Source organism: Anolis sagrei, chromosome 1, assembly GCF_037176765.1.
Source record: "Anolis sagrei isolate rAnoSag1 chromosome 1, rAnoSag1.mat, whole genome shotgun sequence".
Taxonomy (NCBI): Eukaryota; Metazoa; Chordata; class Lepidosauria; order Squamata; family Dactyloidae; genus Anolis; species Anolis sagrei.
The window spans coordinates 179,153,592-179,169,627 of NC_090021.1; the positions used below are offsets into that span (position 1 = coordinate 179,153,592).

Genomic DNA, 16,036 nt, shown 5'->3' on the forward strand with positions numbered 1-16,036 from the left:
TTGGCGTCTATGTCTTAATTGTTAATTATGTTATTAGTATAATTATGTTTATTTGATTACTCGCATTTTGTTTTTCATTTTGATGTTAATTTCTCTTTTGTTATAAGTTTACAGTTATTATTTTGTATTATTTTGCATTATTTTGAGGTGTTTGTTTTCGCTTATGGGCATTGAATGTTTGCCTTTTTTCGTATGATAACACGTTTTATTCTGATGACAACTGCAATCATGCTTGTGCAGGCTCAGAAACTAGGAAAAAAAACATAAAAAATGGAATAATAGATAGCAAAAGTAACTGAAATAGCAGAAACTGACATTTTAACAACATATCTACAGACAAAGAATCTTTAATATTCAAGAAAAATTGAGGATCCTTTGAAAAGTTCCTGGAAGAAGAGAAAATCCCAACATGGGAATTTCATGTTTAGAATGTTTGTATCATACACAATGAACTAGATAATATGTATACAAATTTTTTATGTATAAGAAGGAAGAGAGTGCTCACTAATGCTTCCTCTTCATCTTGGAAAGAAGTGACAAGTGGAGTGCCGCAGAGTTCCGTCCTGGGCCCGGTCCTGTTCAACATCTTTATTAATGACTTAGATGAAGGGCTAGAAGGGCATGATCATCAAGTTTGCAGGCGACACCAAATTGGGAGGGATAGCCAATAGTCCAGAGGACAGGAGCAGAATTCAAAACGATCTTGACAGATTAGAGAGATGGGCCAAAACTAACAAAATGAAGTTCAACAGTGACAAATGCAAGATACTCCACTTTGGCAGAAAAAATGAAATGCAGAGATACAGAATGGGTGACGCCTGGCTCGAGAGCAGTACGTGTGAAAAAGATCTTGGAGTCCTCGTGGACAACAAGTTAAACATGAGCCAACAATGTGATGTGGCGGCAAAAAAAGCCAATGGGATTTTGGCCTGCATCAATAGGAGCATAGTGTCTAGATCTAAGGAAGTAATGCTACCCCTCTATTCTGCTTTGGTTAGACCACATCTGGAATATTGTGTCCAATTCTGGGCACCACAATTCAAGAGAGATATTGACAAGCTGGAATGTGTCCAGAGGAGGGCGACTAAAATGATCAAGGGTCTGGAGAACAAGCCCTATGAGGAGCGGCTTAGGGAACTGGGCATGTTTAGCCTGAAGAAGAGAAGGCTGAGAGGGGATATGATAGCCATGTATAAATATGTGAGAGGAAGCCACAGGGAGGAGGGAGCAAGCTTGTTTTCTGCTTCCTTAGAGACTAGGACGCGGAACAATGGCTTCAAACTACAAGAGAGGAGATTCCATCTGAACATTAGGAAGAACTTCCTGACTGTGAGAGCCATTCAGCAGTGGAACTCTCTGCCCCGGAGTGTGGTGGAGGCTCCTTCTTTGGAAGCTTTTAAGCAGAGGCTGGATGGCCATTTGTCAGGGGTGATTTGAATGCAATATTCCTGCTTCTTGACTGGATGGCCCATGAGGTCTCTTCCAAATTTTTGATTCTACGATTCTATGAAGGATATGTAAAAACTTGACAGTATCTTTCAATTTAAAAAAAGATTTAAAAAATATGTCTATTCGGGGGCCTGAGCCAGCTTCGTATTAATCACACAATAAATAACAACAACAAATGACAACAACAATGATAAATGATAATAATAATATTATGTGATTGATGTGAACTTGGCTCGGGCTTTTAAATGGGCATAATGATTATAATGTTAATATTAATAGTAATTATTGTTATTATTATTGTTATCATTATAAAAGCAAATAATTAAATTCTCTGGTGAGATATAAAGGTTGAAGCAGATATCCACCAGCATGAAAACTAACATTTTGAACATGCATATCTTTTACTCTCAAATTTGTAATTGTCTTTCTTTTTTCAAGATAGACTTTGCCCGTCTTAAATGGAAATTATGCAGGGACTCTAACCCAGATCCATAACAGCATAACCGTGCCTTGGGTTTTGCAATATAATTACCTCCTCTGCTTTCAATAATTGTAATGCTCGACACAGTTAATACCTTTCTTATGTGGGCAGTGAAGACAATATATATTCTGTCAGGATTTCAGTGGGTTTTACTTGTCTGTTAATTGTGCTATCTTTTATTTGTTTCTACGGTCTCATTCTTCTATCTTGTACTCTGTGTTATTGTTACAAACCACCTTGAGGGCACTTATGTAGGAGGCGCTCAAAGGCAATATGTAAATGTCTTTATAAATACTTAAAAAAAAAGATTGGGACCTGTACATCACTTTTTCACATTAATGATGTGGGCATTAATCAAATGTGGGATTCATAAATTAACAGAGTGTTGCTTAAAGTAGAAGTGGCATTATATTATCATTTAACGGGAATAGATCAAAAAGGCAGAACCATCATCAGAATTGGAGATTTTTTCATTCTTCTCTGTGTGTCTCTTTCTGTCCTTTAAAAATAAATAGTCACTTCGTTGTAGTTCAGTTGTAGTAGGCAACATGCAATTGTGTAGTTTTAGTAGTTGGATACATTGAAAAACCTTGTTTATGTGTTTTAGTTAATAAATACCAAATCATTGTTAAGTAATGTAGCCTTTCTGTTCCATGTAGTTTTGTACATGCAAACAATCATTTCAATTACTTGCACTTTTTCTGCCACCTCCCGCAAACTGGTTATTTCTGCTTGTAGTTGCGCATTCTCTTCAAGGGCTTTGCTCAAAGACATTTGGGTAATCTAGAAGAAAAGAAATTCTCACTGCTAAAAATGCTATATTAAAAGCATTTTAAAACACCAAGATAGTTTTAGTTTTATCAAACCAAGATAGTTTCCTGTCTCGTCTTTTGTGTAATGGGGAAGCTCAGGTAAAGCTAGTAGAGTTCTTGAATGATTAGCCAAAAGGTTTCATAACGTCCACAAAATATAGAACTGAACAGAATCAAACATTTTGAAAAACATACTGAAAATAACAAGCCCAATACTTGAATTCTCTTTTATACTTACTTTCGCTTCTTCACTGAACTTGGAAATGGTAGCCTCTTGGGATTCTAGAACAGATGGCAATTAAAATGGTTGTAAAATTTTGTAGTCATTTAATTAAAACTTTAACTAATTATGCATTTGGTCAGCCATCTGTACCCATGTAGTCTCCATCCAAAGATCAACTGTTCGCAAAATTCAGATCCCAAAATCATGAACCTCATAGTCTGCAGCCCCATTAAGATGAATTATGGAGGCCACATGGACTTCATTCCCAGTTTTATATTTATTGTCATTAAACCCCAATGGAACGCTGCACAGACACCATACAAACCTCAGGGGGTGGCAACACTTTAGTTAACAATGCCCCAGGAAGACATATGGAGCATACAATGGGCTTAAGCAAAGACTCCCATTCTAGATTCCCTCCACTAAGCAACGTGTTAGACTAGGATTCAGAATGAAGAAAACTTGGTTGTTCATTCGTTCAGTCGTTTCCGACTCGTGACTTCATAGACCAGTCCACGCCAGAGCTCCCTGTCAGTCGTCACCACTCCCAGCTCCTTCAAGTTCAATCCAGTCACTTCAAGGATACCATCCATCCATCTTGCCCTTGGTCTGCCCCTCTTCCTTTTTCCTTCCATTTCCCCCAGCATCATTGTCTTCTCTAAGCTTTCCTTTCTCCTCATGATGTGACCAAAGTACTTCATCTTTGCCTCTACTATTCTTCCCTCCAATGAGCAGTCAGGCTTTATTTCTTGAAGAATGGACTGGTTGGATCTTCTGGTGGTTCAAGGCACTCTCAGCACTTTCCTCCAACACCACAGTTCAAAAGCATCTATCTTCCTTTGCTCAGCTTTCCCTATGGTCCAGCTCTCACATCCGTAGGTTACCGCTTTGGAATTCTGCATCCAGAAGCCCTTGGCCATAGACCAAGATAGCTGGCAAGATTCTGGAAATCCTCATAAAAAAGGACTTATTCAAAGTGCTTGACTACAAATTCAACCCCAACTTTGGGGCAGGACTCCTGCTGGCACATCATGGCTATTTCAACCTTTTGACTTCATGGTCATTCGTTGGTCATTTCCTCAAGTTGGTCATTTCCTCAAGTTGTGGTGAAAAAAGGCAGGCTAAAACCTGAAAACTTCAAGCACTCTATTTCTTTACAACCTTACATCCTTCACGGCTAATGCATCACAACCTTTTTCTCCTCTTATCATGACTGCCTATGGGAGTGTAATGTTCCAACAGGACTCTCTTCACAGGTTCTAAGACTGTCTGGCTGATCAATAGTTTATGATTATGATTTTTTTTGCCTTTACTTTGACATGTTTAAATATAGGTATACATAAACGTGAGAACAGCCATGCTGAAGCAGGCCACAGACATCTCTAGTCCAACATTCAGTCTAGCAACCAATCAATAGTTCTGTGAAGCCCACTGGCAGGATATGAGTAAAGAGGCCAAGGTCTAGTGCCTCCAAAAAGCAATAATGAATCTTAGGGGCTTCTCACTCATCTCACTTATATTTTAGAGCAGGGGTCCTCAAACTTTTTAAACAGGGGGCCAGGATTATATGCCCCTCAAACAGTTGGAGGGCCGGATTATAATTTGAAAAAAACATGAATGAATTCCTATGCGCACTGCACATATATCTTACTTGTAGTGCAAAAAAACTTAAAAACAATATAATAATTAAAATGAAGAACAATTTTAACAAATATAAACTTTTTAGTATTTCAATGGGAAGTGTGGGCCTGCTTTTGGCTGATGAGATAGGATTGTTGTTGTTGTGTCCTTTCAAGTCATTTCAGACATAGATTGGCCCTGAGCGAGGGCCGGGTAAATGACCTTGGAGGGCTGTATCCGGCCCTCCGGCCTTAGTTTGAGGACCCCTGTTTTAGAGGATGCCCTTCATCACAGCAACCCACAGAGCAGCAAATTGACACCTTTTCCCAATATTTCCAATTATCAACATAAAACCCTTAGCAGTCAGCTGCATGACTACTTGCAATTTGTTTTGTACCATCCCTAAAAAATACTGTCTCAAATTCAATCATTTGAGACATTTATCCCCTTATTATTTCAATCACTTCACTCTAATGCTAACTCTGTCTGTTTGTTTACGCCTATCGGTCATCCTCTGTTTAGCCATAACTGCTGATAAAACCTATTTTTACACTTCACTGGACAAAGAGCACTCGGACAGAACACACTTTAAAAATGAACCTGATTCATAGTCCAAGATGGTGTGGGATAATACTTGTCCCCCTTCAGCTGGAAAAACAATTGCACACCCAAAAAGCATTGAAGCAAATTGTGGAATAGAAGACAAAGGGGACAAATCCAATAATCAGTAGATACCAATGAAGGAAAAGTTGGAAATCCTAATCAAAGTGTTATACGTGTCATGTCAGTGTTATTATATGTTAAATGTTATGTCGTAATAGGTGTAGTGCATTTCGGTTTTTTATATGTACACATATCATGTTTTTTCCCCCTAGAAATTAAAGAATTAATATAATATAGGGATTTGTCAATTGTCTAAGGATTTTTAGTGTGTGTGTGTATTTTGTGTGTGTGTATGTGTGTGTGTATACATATATATATCACAAAACAGGAATAAAAATTTAAAAAGTGACAACTGGCTTCCAGAAATGACCCATCACTGAAGGAACATCATATTTGAAACTTCCATGACATGAGGTGCAATGGATTTAAGTGATGTCATTAAGGACAGAGCAACCAAGTCACTTGTGTATTGGATACAGCAATAAGAGTACCTTAATACACTCACAATATCTAAAAAATAACAAATACCTAGATTGCTTTTAAGCAGCATACACTGCTGTTCCAGCTGGATTTTCCTCTCTTCTTCTTTCTGCAGCCTTTCTCCAGACATCTGAATATCCTGACGTAAAGTGTTACAGTCCTGCTGCAAAGTATGAACCTGTAACGGGATCCAAAAATGCACTCTGTAGAATCATGCATTCATTTAACTACCCAAGGTCTTCTTTTGTTGAAGGACAAAAAACAAAAACAACAACAACATCCCTGAAGTGCAACTGTAAAACTATGTTCATATTGCATCATTTGGTCAATAAAAAAGGAAGGAGTGAATCATGCTGGGATTTCACAAACCTGCTTCCGTTCTTTTTCCACCATCATTTCCAAATCATTCATCTGATAAAGCAGGACAGCATGAGATTCTTGCAAAGACTCCCGCTGGCTAGACTCCTTAGCTAGTTGCTCTGTTAGCTGCGAGTGGTAAAGAAAGAGTGGTTTTAGACTCAAATAAGGGTCATCAAGTTTTGACTATAAACTTGACCTCTCCCCATCTACACAGCTATATGTCAGATGAAAAAAAATGTGCATTACTGGGCACAAGCTCTTTAATAGATTTAGTACCAGAAACAGCATATAAAGAATTAAGATAAGCTCTTACACTATAAAGAAGAAGAGCATCTCAACATGTTTCACAGAATATGTGAAGTGTGTCAACCATGTCAGATAAGCCTTACATAAGTAAACAGACACCTTTAGACTACCTCCAAAGTTTCTCCCAAAATGTATCAAGGAATGATTTTTTCCTTACTAATGACCACTTTTCCTATATCAATTTCTGTGGCCAGATTTACTGTATATACTCAAGTATAAACCGAGTATTTCAGCCCTTTTTTTAAGCTGAAAAAGCCCACCTCAACTTATACTCGAATCAAGATTATTTTTAACCTCCTCCTTCTCCTCATAACTTTTATTATTTTATTATATTTATTATTATTACATTTCCATTATTTTACTCTATTAATATTTTATTACATTTATTATTTGTCTCTATTATTATTACATTTATTATTTTACTTCTTTATTATCAGAGTTGGACAGTCTTATCTTATATTCTTATGCAAATATTCAAAAACATTTAACTTACTGATGCCTCAATTAATGTAATTTTATTTATATCTATTTTTATTTTGAAATATACCAGTAGCTGGTGCATTTCCCACCCTTCACTTATACTCGAGTCAATACGTTTTCCCAGATTTTTGTTGTAAAATTAGGTGCCTTGGCTCATATTAGAGTCGGATTATACTATCCCATTTTCTCCCTCTTTTTAGCATGCTGGATTACCTGATGTAGAATGCTTATCTGCTTTACCCTTTTCTCAGCTTGTTATTCACACATTCACAGTGAGGTATTCTGGAGGCAACTGCTGTTTCCCTTGCCTGTAATAGACAGGCACATGCAGCGCTAGCAGAATCCCATTCTTTCCCAGCCTAAGCTTTATTGCATTGTTTTATATACAATACTGAAATTTTATGTCTTTTCAGCCCTCTTTCACCATCCTCCCAGCACTGATCTAAAACCTCCAGCTGGACAGGGGACAAGCAGAAAAATCAGAGCTTAAAAAGACTTTGCCGAAAGGAGCAGTAGCTTTGTTAATATAGACATGTCTGTATAAAGACAAGCTATTCAGCACTGAGGACAACATGAAAGCCTGAGGGCAACCAAAAATAAGCATTGGTATGCTTTAATTTATATATTAAAGCACAGACAAATATCTGAATATGCTACATACACTTGCAAACTGAAATTGTTTTATCTCAAATATGAGAAAATGGGCTTGAACACGGAAAAACCTAGTTATGGTAATCATACATTCTGAGCTAGCTGAAAAGCTCAATGTCTTCATTTCTCTCCTTTAACAGCTACACTTACCTCTTGAATCTTGTGGTCCATCTTCTTTTTTGTTGCCCTCAACTCATCTGCAGCAATGGCTACGTCCCTCTGCAAAGTTGAGAATACCATACAATTCTTCAAACATCTGTTATCATAATGTGCATGCGTTTTTTCAAAGTTGGACTCCCTGTTCCTCATTCTTATTGCACTTGGATGGATAAAATGAATGATGGATTTTAAAAGTCAGCTTCTGGGCATCCACTTTTTAAAATCTTAATTTCTACCATTATTCACTACAGAGACTTGGTGGTTATGACTGAGGGACAACTTCTTTTTGTCCTCTTCCTCTCAGTTTTACAATTTAAAAACTGTACATTGAGGGCTTGGCCTGTGAGTTCCCTTCATTACATGTGAAAGTATTTAGGTGATCTGTTAAGAATGAAGAATTTGGACAGGAACGGGAATGAAGTGTTTAAAGGAGAACAGAGCTGAACAAAAGGGGATCTGGGACAAAGTTGAGAAGAATAGAAGTGGAGATCAACATTTTGTTAAACAGATAGGATTGGGTGGGATAATACAGATCTTGTTCAATCTACCACTCAGTAAAAGCTCTGTTAGGTTTCAAAAAACTACAGCTTTTCTAACAGATGGAGTCTCAGCCTCTGCTTAGATACCTCCAGCAAAAGAACTTCCACTCCCACTACCAAATGCTGGGAGCAGATTTAAATATTCCATTTAATTAACTGTAGAAAGAAAAGACGGTGTTTTCACAATAAAACCCCAGTTCCATTGAAATCTCACAATCACAATGCTATGGCCCCTTCTACGCTGTCATATAATCCAGATCATCAAAGCAGATAATCCACACTATCTGCTTTGAACTGGATTATATGAGTCTACACTGCCATATAATTCAGTTCAAAGAAGATAATCTGGATTATATGGCAGTGTAGAAGGGGTCTAAAAAGACTACAGGTGTCTACAATGCCCCTTCTCTGGTTTCCTTTCACAAGCAAGCAAATACATTCCTAACCAAGCAGTCTTTTAATATGTAAGCATGTTGTTTTTTAAATGTATATGTGATTGTAAATGCTTTCATACTCCTTTGTCTGCTTTTCATTGTTTTAAAATTTATCTATCGTAACTATTTTTAACTGTTTTGATAGGAGTCCAGCCTATGATTTTACACAGTATTTTCATTTGGGTTCATCACCTTGGACTCTGGGAGAAAGGAGGCTTACAAAAGGCAATAAATAACACAACATAACATAAATCAAATTTCCATGTCTTCAGCATGAGCTGAAACATAAGGTTTCTAGGCCATTTTACAATGGTGCAACATCAGTACCTTTGTAGCAGTTGCAATCTCCAGAGCGGACCGCAGCTTTTCCACCCGATCTCTGGCTTTTGATTCCTCTTCCCTGGAGTCTTGGAGCTGCTGGCATAACATTCGCCCCTCTTCTTGCAGCACCCTTAGTTCTTCCATGTGCTCCTCCTGGATCATCTTCATGCGCTGTTCTAAATTAGCTGGCAGAGCATATTGGGGAAAACCAAAGCATATTGGTACAGGCACTTTCCAAACTTCTGTAAACTTCTGATCTCTCCTTTGAACTAAAATGCAGGGCATTCTTCATTTACATTAGAAATGGTTTAGAGAAAGGTAGGCAGTGTGATCCTGGAGCTGCTTATGGGTCCCAATGCAGCTGCTGCCCAACCCAGATCACCAAAGATTTGTAATGGGTTGCTGTGAGTTTTCCGGGCTGTATGACCATGTTCCAGAAGCATTCTCTCCTGACATTTCACTCAGATCTATGGTAGGATCCTCAGAGGTTGTGAGGTTTGTTGGAATCTAGGTAAGTGGAGTTTGTATATCTGTGGAATGTCCAAGGTGGGAGAAAGAACTCTTGTCTGCTTGAGGCAAGCGTGAATGTTGTAATTGCCCACCTTGATTAGCACTGAATTGCCTTGTAGCTTCAAAGCCTGGCTGCAAGACTGTTTCATGCTAATCAAGGTGGCCATGAAGGAAAAGTTGCCTCCAGACAAACCTGCTTGCAAACGTCTGGTTTGAAATGTGAAATACATTATGCCTTGCTCTTTGATGAGTCAACCCCATTGGTCTCCATAACAGACATATTTGGACTCATTCACTGGATAGAGAATAAGGGGAAAAAGTGCCATATTATGGTTAGAGTGCTGGACAGTGGTCCAAACACTATTGCCAATAACTTTATGCTTTTGCAGCCTTTTTCCTTTCATATTAGGCACAGTTGTAGCAAAAGTACCTTTTCCTGGAACAATCAGTCTTGTGAACCATTGATTCTGTTTTCTCAATGCATAGCTAGTGTGGACTTTGACTATTACTGGATTAATTCGTTTGCTTGGGCCTTGATCTGCTCACTTAGGCCACATTTCCTGGGAACTACTCCTAAAGATACTATAATAGAGAGATTACAGAAAGACTTGTGCTGAAGGAATGGAGCAAATAAGAAGGTCTTATAGTTTCCCCTTCCTACAGTACCTGCATGCTTTGGATTCAGCTCCTTCTCTGTCTGCAGTCGGAACATGTTCAGTTTTAGGGTCTGCACAACGCTCTCAAGCCGGCACATCCGGTTCACTAGAGTCTCACAGGTTCGCCACAAAGTGTCATTGGTTCCACCAAAGACTGTTTGGGCACGGACAGGGCTGATGGACTGATGACCTTCAAGTTTCTCCAAGGGCTTTGAAGGGAAGATTTCCACACTAGAAGAACCAAAGGGGAATCAATGCCCATTTTCAATCTACATGCCCTTGATCTTAGGCTTCTGGTACACATTTCTCTCCTATTTTGTCTGAAAGTATGGCAATACAAGATATGAGAATATCCTTGATCTGAACTTACCTCCTCACAGTTCCAATGGGGTAGAACCTGCTTCTCAATCTGAATGGACCCGAGATGCCTGACTTTTTTTTTCTCCAATAGAAATGAACATACCTAATTCATTTTTATAGGAAAATACACCACACACTCTCCCAATGAAGGGACCCTTCTTGGGAGAGTGCATACAAACATACACAATCTGAATCACTGCATCTCATCCAAAAGTAACACTTAAGTGCAGTTTGCTATTGTCAAGCTCCATCCATCATGGTCACAATTAGTAGACTGATGACTTACTTCAGTTTTACTTGTGAGTCTTATTTCAAACTGGATAAACAGAATGCTGGCTATAGTTAATGGAAACAAGCCACAGCCTGTTAAACTAATCAAGGACCTCAGAACTGTGTTTAAGCTGTGTGGAGTGAGGCATGAAGAGAGCCTTGAGATTGGCTGGTAGGTGATAATGAATGTTGTGTACTTGCATATAAGGTATTTAGCTATCACACCCCTCTCATCCTGAAAACTCTCTAGAGACTGGTAGCATTAGTCCACAGCTACCATTTTAAGAAGTATAATTTAGTGCAGAAGGGCATTGTCACTCAAAAACAACAAATGTGTACAAAATTTCCAGTATTGGTTACTGTATTTGGAGAGTTGTTCATAAAGCGGTCCTGTAGAAAGTCAAGTACCAGACTGGTAGAATCACATTTTCAATCATTTACCAAGTTCTCAGTACATACAACCATACAGATTGTACCTGAAAATAACTATGGTCTCATGCTGTGTCTTTTTCATGCCAGAACATCAATGGGGAAAAGCTGACAGGTGCTGCTTTGTGATTCAAGGCAGCATGAATTTACACCAACCTTCAGAAAATGTCAATTTTTAAAGTAACGTGTCTTTTACAAACAGCACTGTTTTTCGGGCATTTTGTCTTTAGCTCTATTCACGATATTTACAAAAAGCCTAATCACTTCAAAATGTTATACTATTTATTCAGAAGATTGGCAAAATTTGCCAGATTACATTAGAACAGTTATTATTAAATAATAACCTGAATACTGAGAAGAGAGACCAACATAGAAACTTGGAAAGAAGAGAGAATATAAAGCAATGAAAATACAAGAATTAAGGCTGCAATTCTCTATCCTCATTCCTGATCATAGGTAAAAGTAAAGATTTCCCTTTTGACATTAAGTCTAGTGATGTCCGACTCTGGGGGTTGGTGCTCATCTCCATTTCTAAGATGAAGAGCCAGCATTTTCCATAGACACCTCCAAGGCCATGTGGCCAGCATGACTGCATGGAGCACCATTACCTTCCCACCGGAGCAGTACCTATTGATGTACTCACATTTGTATGTTTTCAAACTGCTAGTTTGGCAGAAGCTGGGGCTAACCGCAGGAGCTCACCCTGCTCCCCAGATTCAAACCACCAACCTTTTGGTCAACAAGTTTAGCAGCTCAGCAGTTTAACCTGCTGCGCCACCGTGGATCATAAGACCCACTAATCACAGTGGAACATACTTTTGAGTGAACACATATACAAGACTGTGCTGCAAACATTTATTCTACTGTACCTTTGTCCTTTGACATCCAGGGTCCGTAGATCCTTCAGAAGTTCATTTGTCTGTTCTTCAACAACTCTCATTCTCTGGTTCAAGACCACAAAGGTTTCAGGAGCTGTAGAATTGATACTCACGGGGGAAATGATTGGCCTTGCCATAATTGTCTCAGCATCCAGCAATTAGCTGCAAATGAAATCAATTCACAGGTATGTAGCAATCATAAGAGACCTTACAACATATTCATAAGCCAATGAAGGAAATACTACAGCTATAAGAACAGGGATGCAATAGTACCGCGGGGAGCAAATAAGGGTACTGCTCACTTCAACTATGTTTCCTTTCAATTCTGACATTTCTAGCTATGCATTCATTTAAAACCTCTGTATAACTATTGTCAATTCTAGCATTTGTAATTCAGAGAGACCAATAGCTCCTATGTGACATGCTCCCAAGCATTCCAGGCCTATTTTAACATACTGAATGCATTCCCAAAACCATTCAGCATTACAACTCATTCTGGTCCTTTGTTATTGTGTGTCTTCAAGTTGTTTCCGACATATGATGATTGCTTCAGAGAGGTTGCTTTTGCCTCCTTCTCAGGATGGGAGAGTGTGATTAGTCTAATAATAATAAAAATAATATAACTTTATTTTTAACCCACCCCTCTGCCCCAAGGGACTCAGGGTGGCCTAAAATAATTCAGGGCATTTCCATGGATGAGCAGGTATTTGAAGTTTGGTCTTCAGAGTCCTAGGGCACACATCCATTGTAGAGTTAATGCTGTTTGATACTTTAATTGTCATGGCTCAATGCTATGCACTTATGGGAGTTGTAGGTGGTAACGTACCAGCCTGCTTTGGCAGCAAAAACTAACGACTTTGTATAAGTACAACTCCTATAATTCCATAGCATTGAGCCAGGGCAGTTAAAAGTGGTGTTGACATGCATTCTAAAGTGTAGATGCACCTTCAACCTAACACTAAAACCACTTCACCATGCAGGCTGTCACATTCCCCAAAAATAACCAGAATGGATATAGTCAATTTCATATAAAGCATATGCTGCCAATTACTTATCCTAGAAAATGCAAATAGATTGCAAAAAAGACAAAGACGGCATAGAGGACCAGTCTGTTGTTATTTGGTTTGTTGTCCAGGGCTGCATTCAAGAGCAGCTGTTAGAAATGGCACAGATCCATTATGAATCTGCACACAGTATTCCAAATGTTACCTTATAAACACTGGGAGGTACGAGGTTTGGATGAAAAACAGAATGTAGATCAGTGATATAATGGAGTTATATAAGCGTTACATCATGAAAACATGGTAGTGTTCAGAAATTGCCAAAAGATAGCATTGGAAAAGTAACCCTATGTCCCTTACTTCAATCACCAATTATATCTAGTAATAGTGCATTCTTTTTCATCAAAGAAAAATGTCCAGCTTCAGCTATTCTTTATTCATAAGCCAACATGCCAGTGATATATAATGGAATTAAACGAAAGCAACGTTGGATAGAGCATCTATAAGGAACTACCGGTAATAAAACTTTTCAAATTTGTTGCAAGTGATCCTGCAGACGATGAACTATCAATGCTGAGATCCCAGGACTTCTACAAAATATCATTCACCCAAGATTTGTATTTCGATTTAAATGTTTTAAAATTATACAGTCATCAAAAGTGAGTTTACATTTACTTTCAGTGGAGATCCCACCTCGTGACACTAGATGTTTTGACAGAAATGACATCAAAGCAAAATTGTGGTAGTTTTCAAAGCAAGTATGACGACTATAGATGAAAGAGGGCAGTCAAATCATGTTATTGAACCAAGACCAATGCTAAATAGGGTTGATAAACTCTTGGTTGCAAACATGAAAGCAATACTATCCAAATTGTAAAGGGCAATCTTTTAAAATAAGTCATTTCAGTGCAGCTAATGCAATGAACTGAGCAATGCTGGCTCGGATTGATGAAAGGAAATCATGGAAAATTTGGGTTTGGATGTCAGTAAGCAAACTGGACCTTAACATACAAAAACGAGATGTTTAGAGTCAGTGAAGGGGCAGATCAGGGAGCAGCAACTCAGGCCCCATTCTACGTGGTCATGTAAAATCTAGATTATCTGTTTTGACCTGGATTATATGGCAGTATAGATTTATTTAATCCAGCTCAAATCAGATAATGTGGATTCTCAGTTTTTTTTAATCTGGATTATATGGCAGTGCACAAGGAGTCTCAGACTTGATCTGCACTGCTGTATAATCCAGTTCTTGATTCCAAATTACCTACTTTAAACTGGATTATATGAGTCTACTACACTGCTATGGAGTCCCCGGTGGCGCAGTGGGTTAAAGCACTGAGCTGCTGAGCTTGCTGATCGAAAGGTCACAGGTTCGAATCCGGGAGTGGCATGAGCTCCTGCTGTTAGCCTGGGAGCGCCAGCTTCTGCCAACTTAGCAGTTTGAAAACATGCTAATGTCAGTAGATCAATAGGTACCACTTTGGTGGAAAGGTAACGGCACAACGACGGCTCTTCAGCTTAGAAATGGAGATGAGCACCAACCCTCTGAGTCAGACACAAATTGACTCAATGTCAGGGGAAAACTTTTACTTTTACCTACACTGGTATATAGAAGCAGTCCTCAAGTTACAAACAAGATAGGTTCTGAAGGTTTGTTCTTAAGTTGAATTTGTATGTAAGTCAGAACAGGTACATTTTTAACTGTAACGTCAGCCATTTTCATAGCATAGGGAAAGGTGGTGTTTGTTTTTCTGTCTGAGCCCCTGTAAGAAGATTTCACTTCATTTTCTGTCCCTATGATAGATTTTGAAAATTTGTCATGAAAACAAGGATTGGTGACAAAGCTCCAGTGGCGACAACTTTTCCCCATGATAACTCTTCTTCATTTTAATTATTGTATTGTTTTGAAAAAAAATTGCACTATAAATAAGATATGTGCAGTGTGCATAAGAATTCATTTGTGTTTTTTTCAAATTATAATCCGGCCGTCCAACAGTTTGAGGGACTGTGACCTGGTCCTCTGTTTAAAAAGTTTGAAGATCCCTGATCTAGATTATCTGCTTTGAATTGGATTATATGGCAGTGTAGACTCACATAATCCAATTCAAAGCAGATAATTGTGGATGGTCTGCTTTGATAATGTGGGTTATATAGCAGTGTAGAAGGGTTATATGGCAGTGTAGAAGGGGCCTGAGTCTTGAGCCAGCTCTTGAGCCTTCTCTGCCAAAGAGTGCTGGTGCCTCACCAAACTACAATTCCCAGGATCCCATAGCATTGAGTCATGGCAGTTAACCTGCACTGCTTCTACTTGTGCGCCCAAACAGGCCCACCCTTTGGCACTGCAGCTCTCCTGCAATGTCTTTCTCACTCTCTCTCAACCAGAAATGGAGGAGAATCATTCTTGCCGCCCTCTCCCAGCAGAACCCGCTCTACCTCCAAAGCAGCCAACCGCGAAAAGAAAGACCACTCAACCAGCTCAAGGCTCCGCGGCCTTGTTTCCATGGAGCTCTTTCCCAGCTTCAAACCGACCCGCCTCTCAGGGAGGCTCCTCCGGGCGCATGCGCGTGCCTGCGCGCGCCTCCTCCCGCTAAGTCTCGGCCATCAAGGACGACACCACGCATGCGCCTGCGGCACTGCAGCAAAGCATTCTGGACAGCGTAGTTCTTCGAGCCTGTTGAAGGCTGGGTTTACTGCTGTGACTTCTGGGCCCATGGAATTGCTAGGTTGCCGGATTTTATGTTGTTTTTTTGCTTTCAACTTCTAGGCCCCTTGCACACAGCTGTATAAAACCCACACTGAAGTGGATTATATGGCAGTGTGGACTCAGACAACCCAGGCCCTTCCACACAGCCATATAACCCAGAATATCAAGCTTTGAACTGGGTTATCTGAGTAATTTGAACTAGTTTATTTAAGTCCACACTCAGATAATGTGGGATTTTCTGCCTTGATAT

The 16,036-nt window shown here is 39.2% G+C and overlaps 1 protein-coding gene across 2 annotated transcripts in view; it reads right to left on the reverse strand.

Annotated features, from left to right (window-relative positions):
- The window catches only part of CCDC150 (coiled-coil domain containing 150), a 50,864-nt gene extending 35,232 nt beyond the window's left edge, over window positions 1-15,632 (reverse strand). For both annotated transcript variants that reach the window (XM_067470735.1, XM_067470732.1), the window contains exons 1-9: window positions 15,516-15,632; window positions 12,073-12,243; window positions 10,155-10,375; window positions 8,985-9,163; window positions 7,676-7,744; window positions 6,098-6,214; window positions 5,777-5,906; window positions 2,981-3,024; window positions 2,621-2,713 (exon numbers count right to left, since the gene is read on the reverse strand). In XM_067470735.1, coding sequence (XP_067326836.1) covers window positions 2,621-2,713; window positions 2,981-3,024; window positions 5,777-5,906; window positions 6,098-6,214; window positions 7,676-7,744; window positions 8,985-9,163; window positions 10,155-10,375; window positions 12,073-12,218 — 999 coding nt within the window. In that variant the 5' untranslated portion in view covers window positions 12,219-12,243; window positions 15,516-15,632. The remainder of the gene's footprint in view (window positions 1-2,620; window positions 2,714-2,980; window positions 3,025-5,776; window positions 5,907-6,097; window positions 6,215-7,675; window positions 7,745-8,984; window positions 9,164-10,154; window positions 10,376-12,072; window positions 12,244-15,515) is intronic.
- Between the last annotated feature and the right edge of the window lie 404 nt (window positions 15,633-16,036).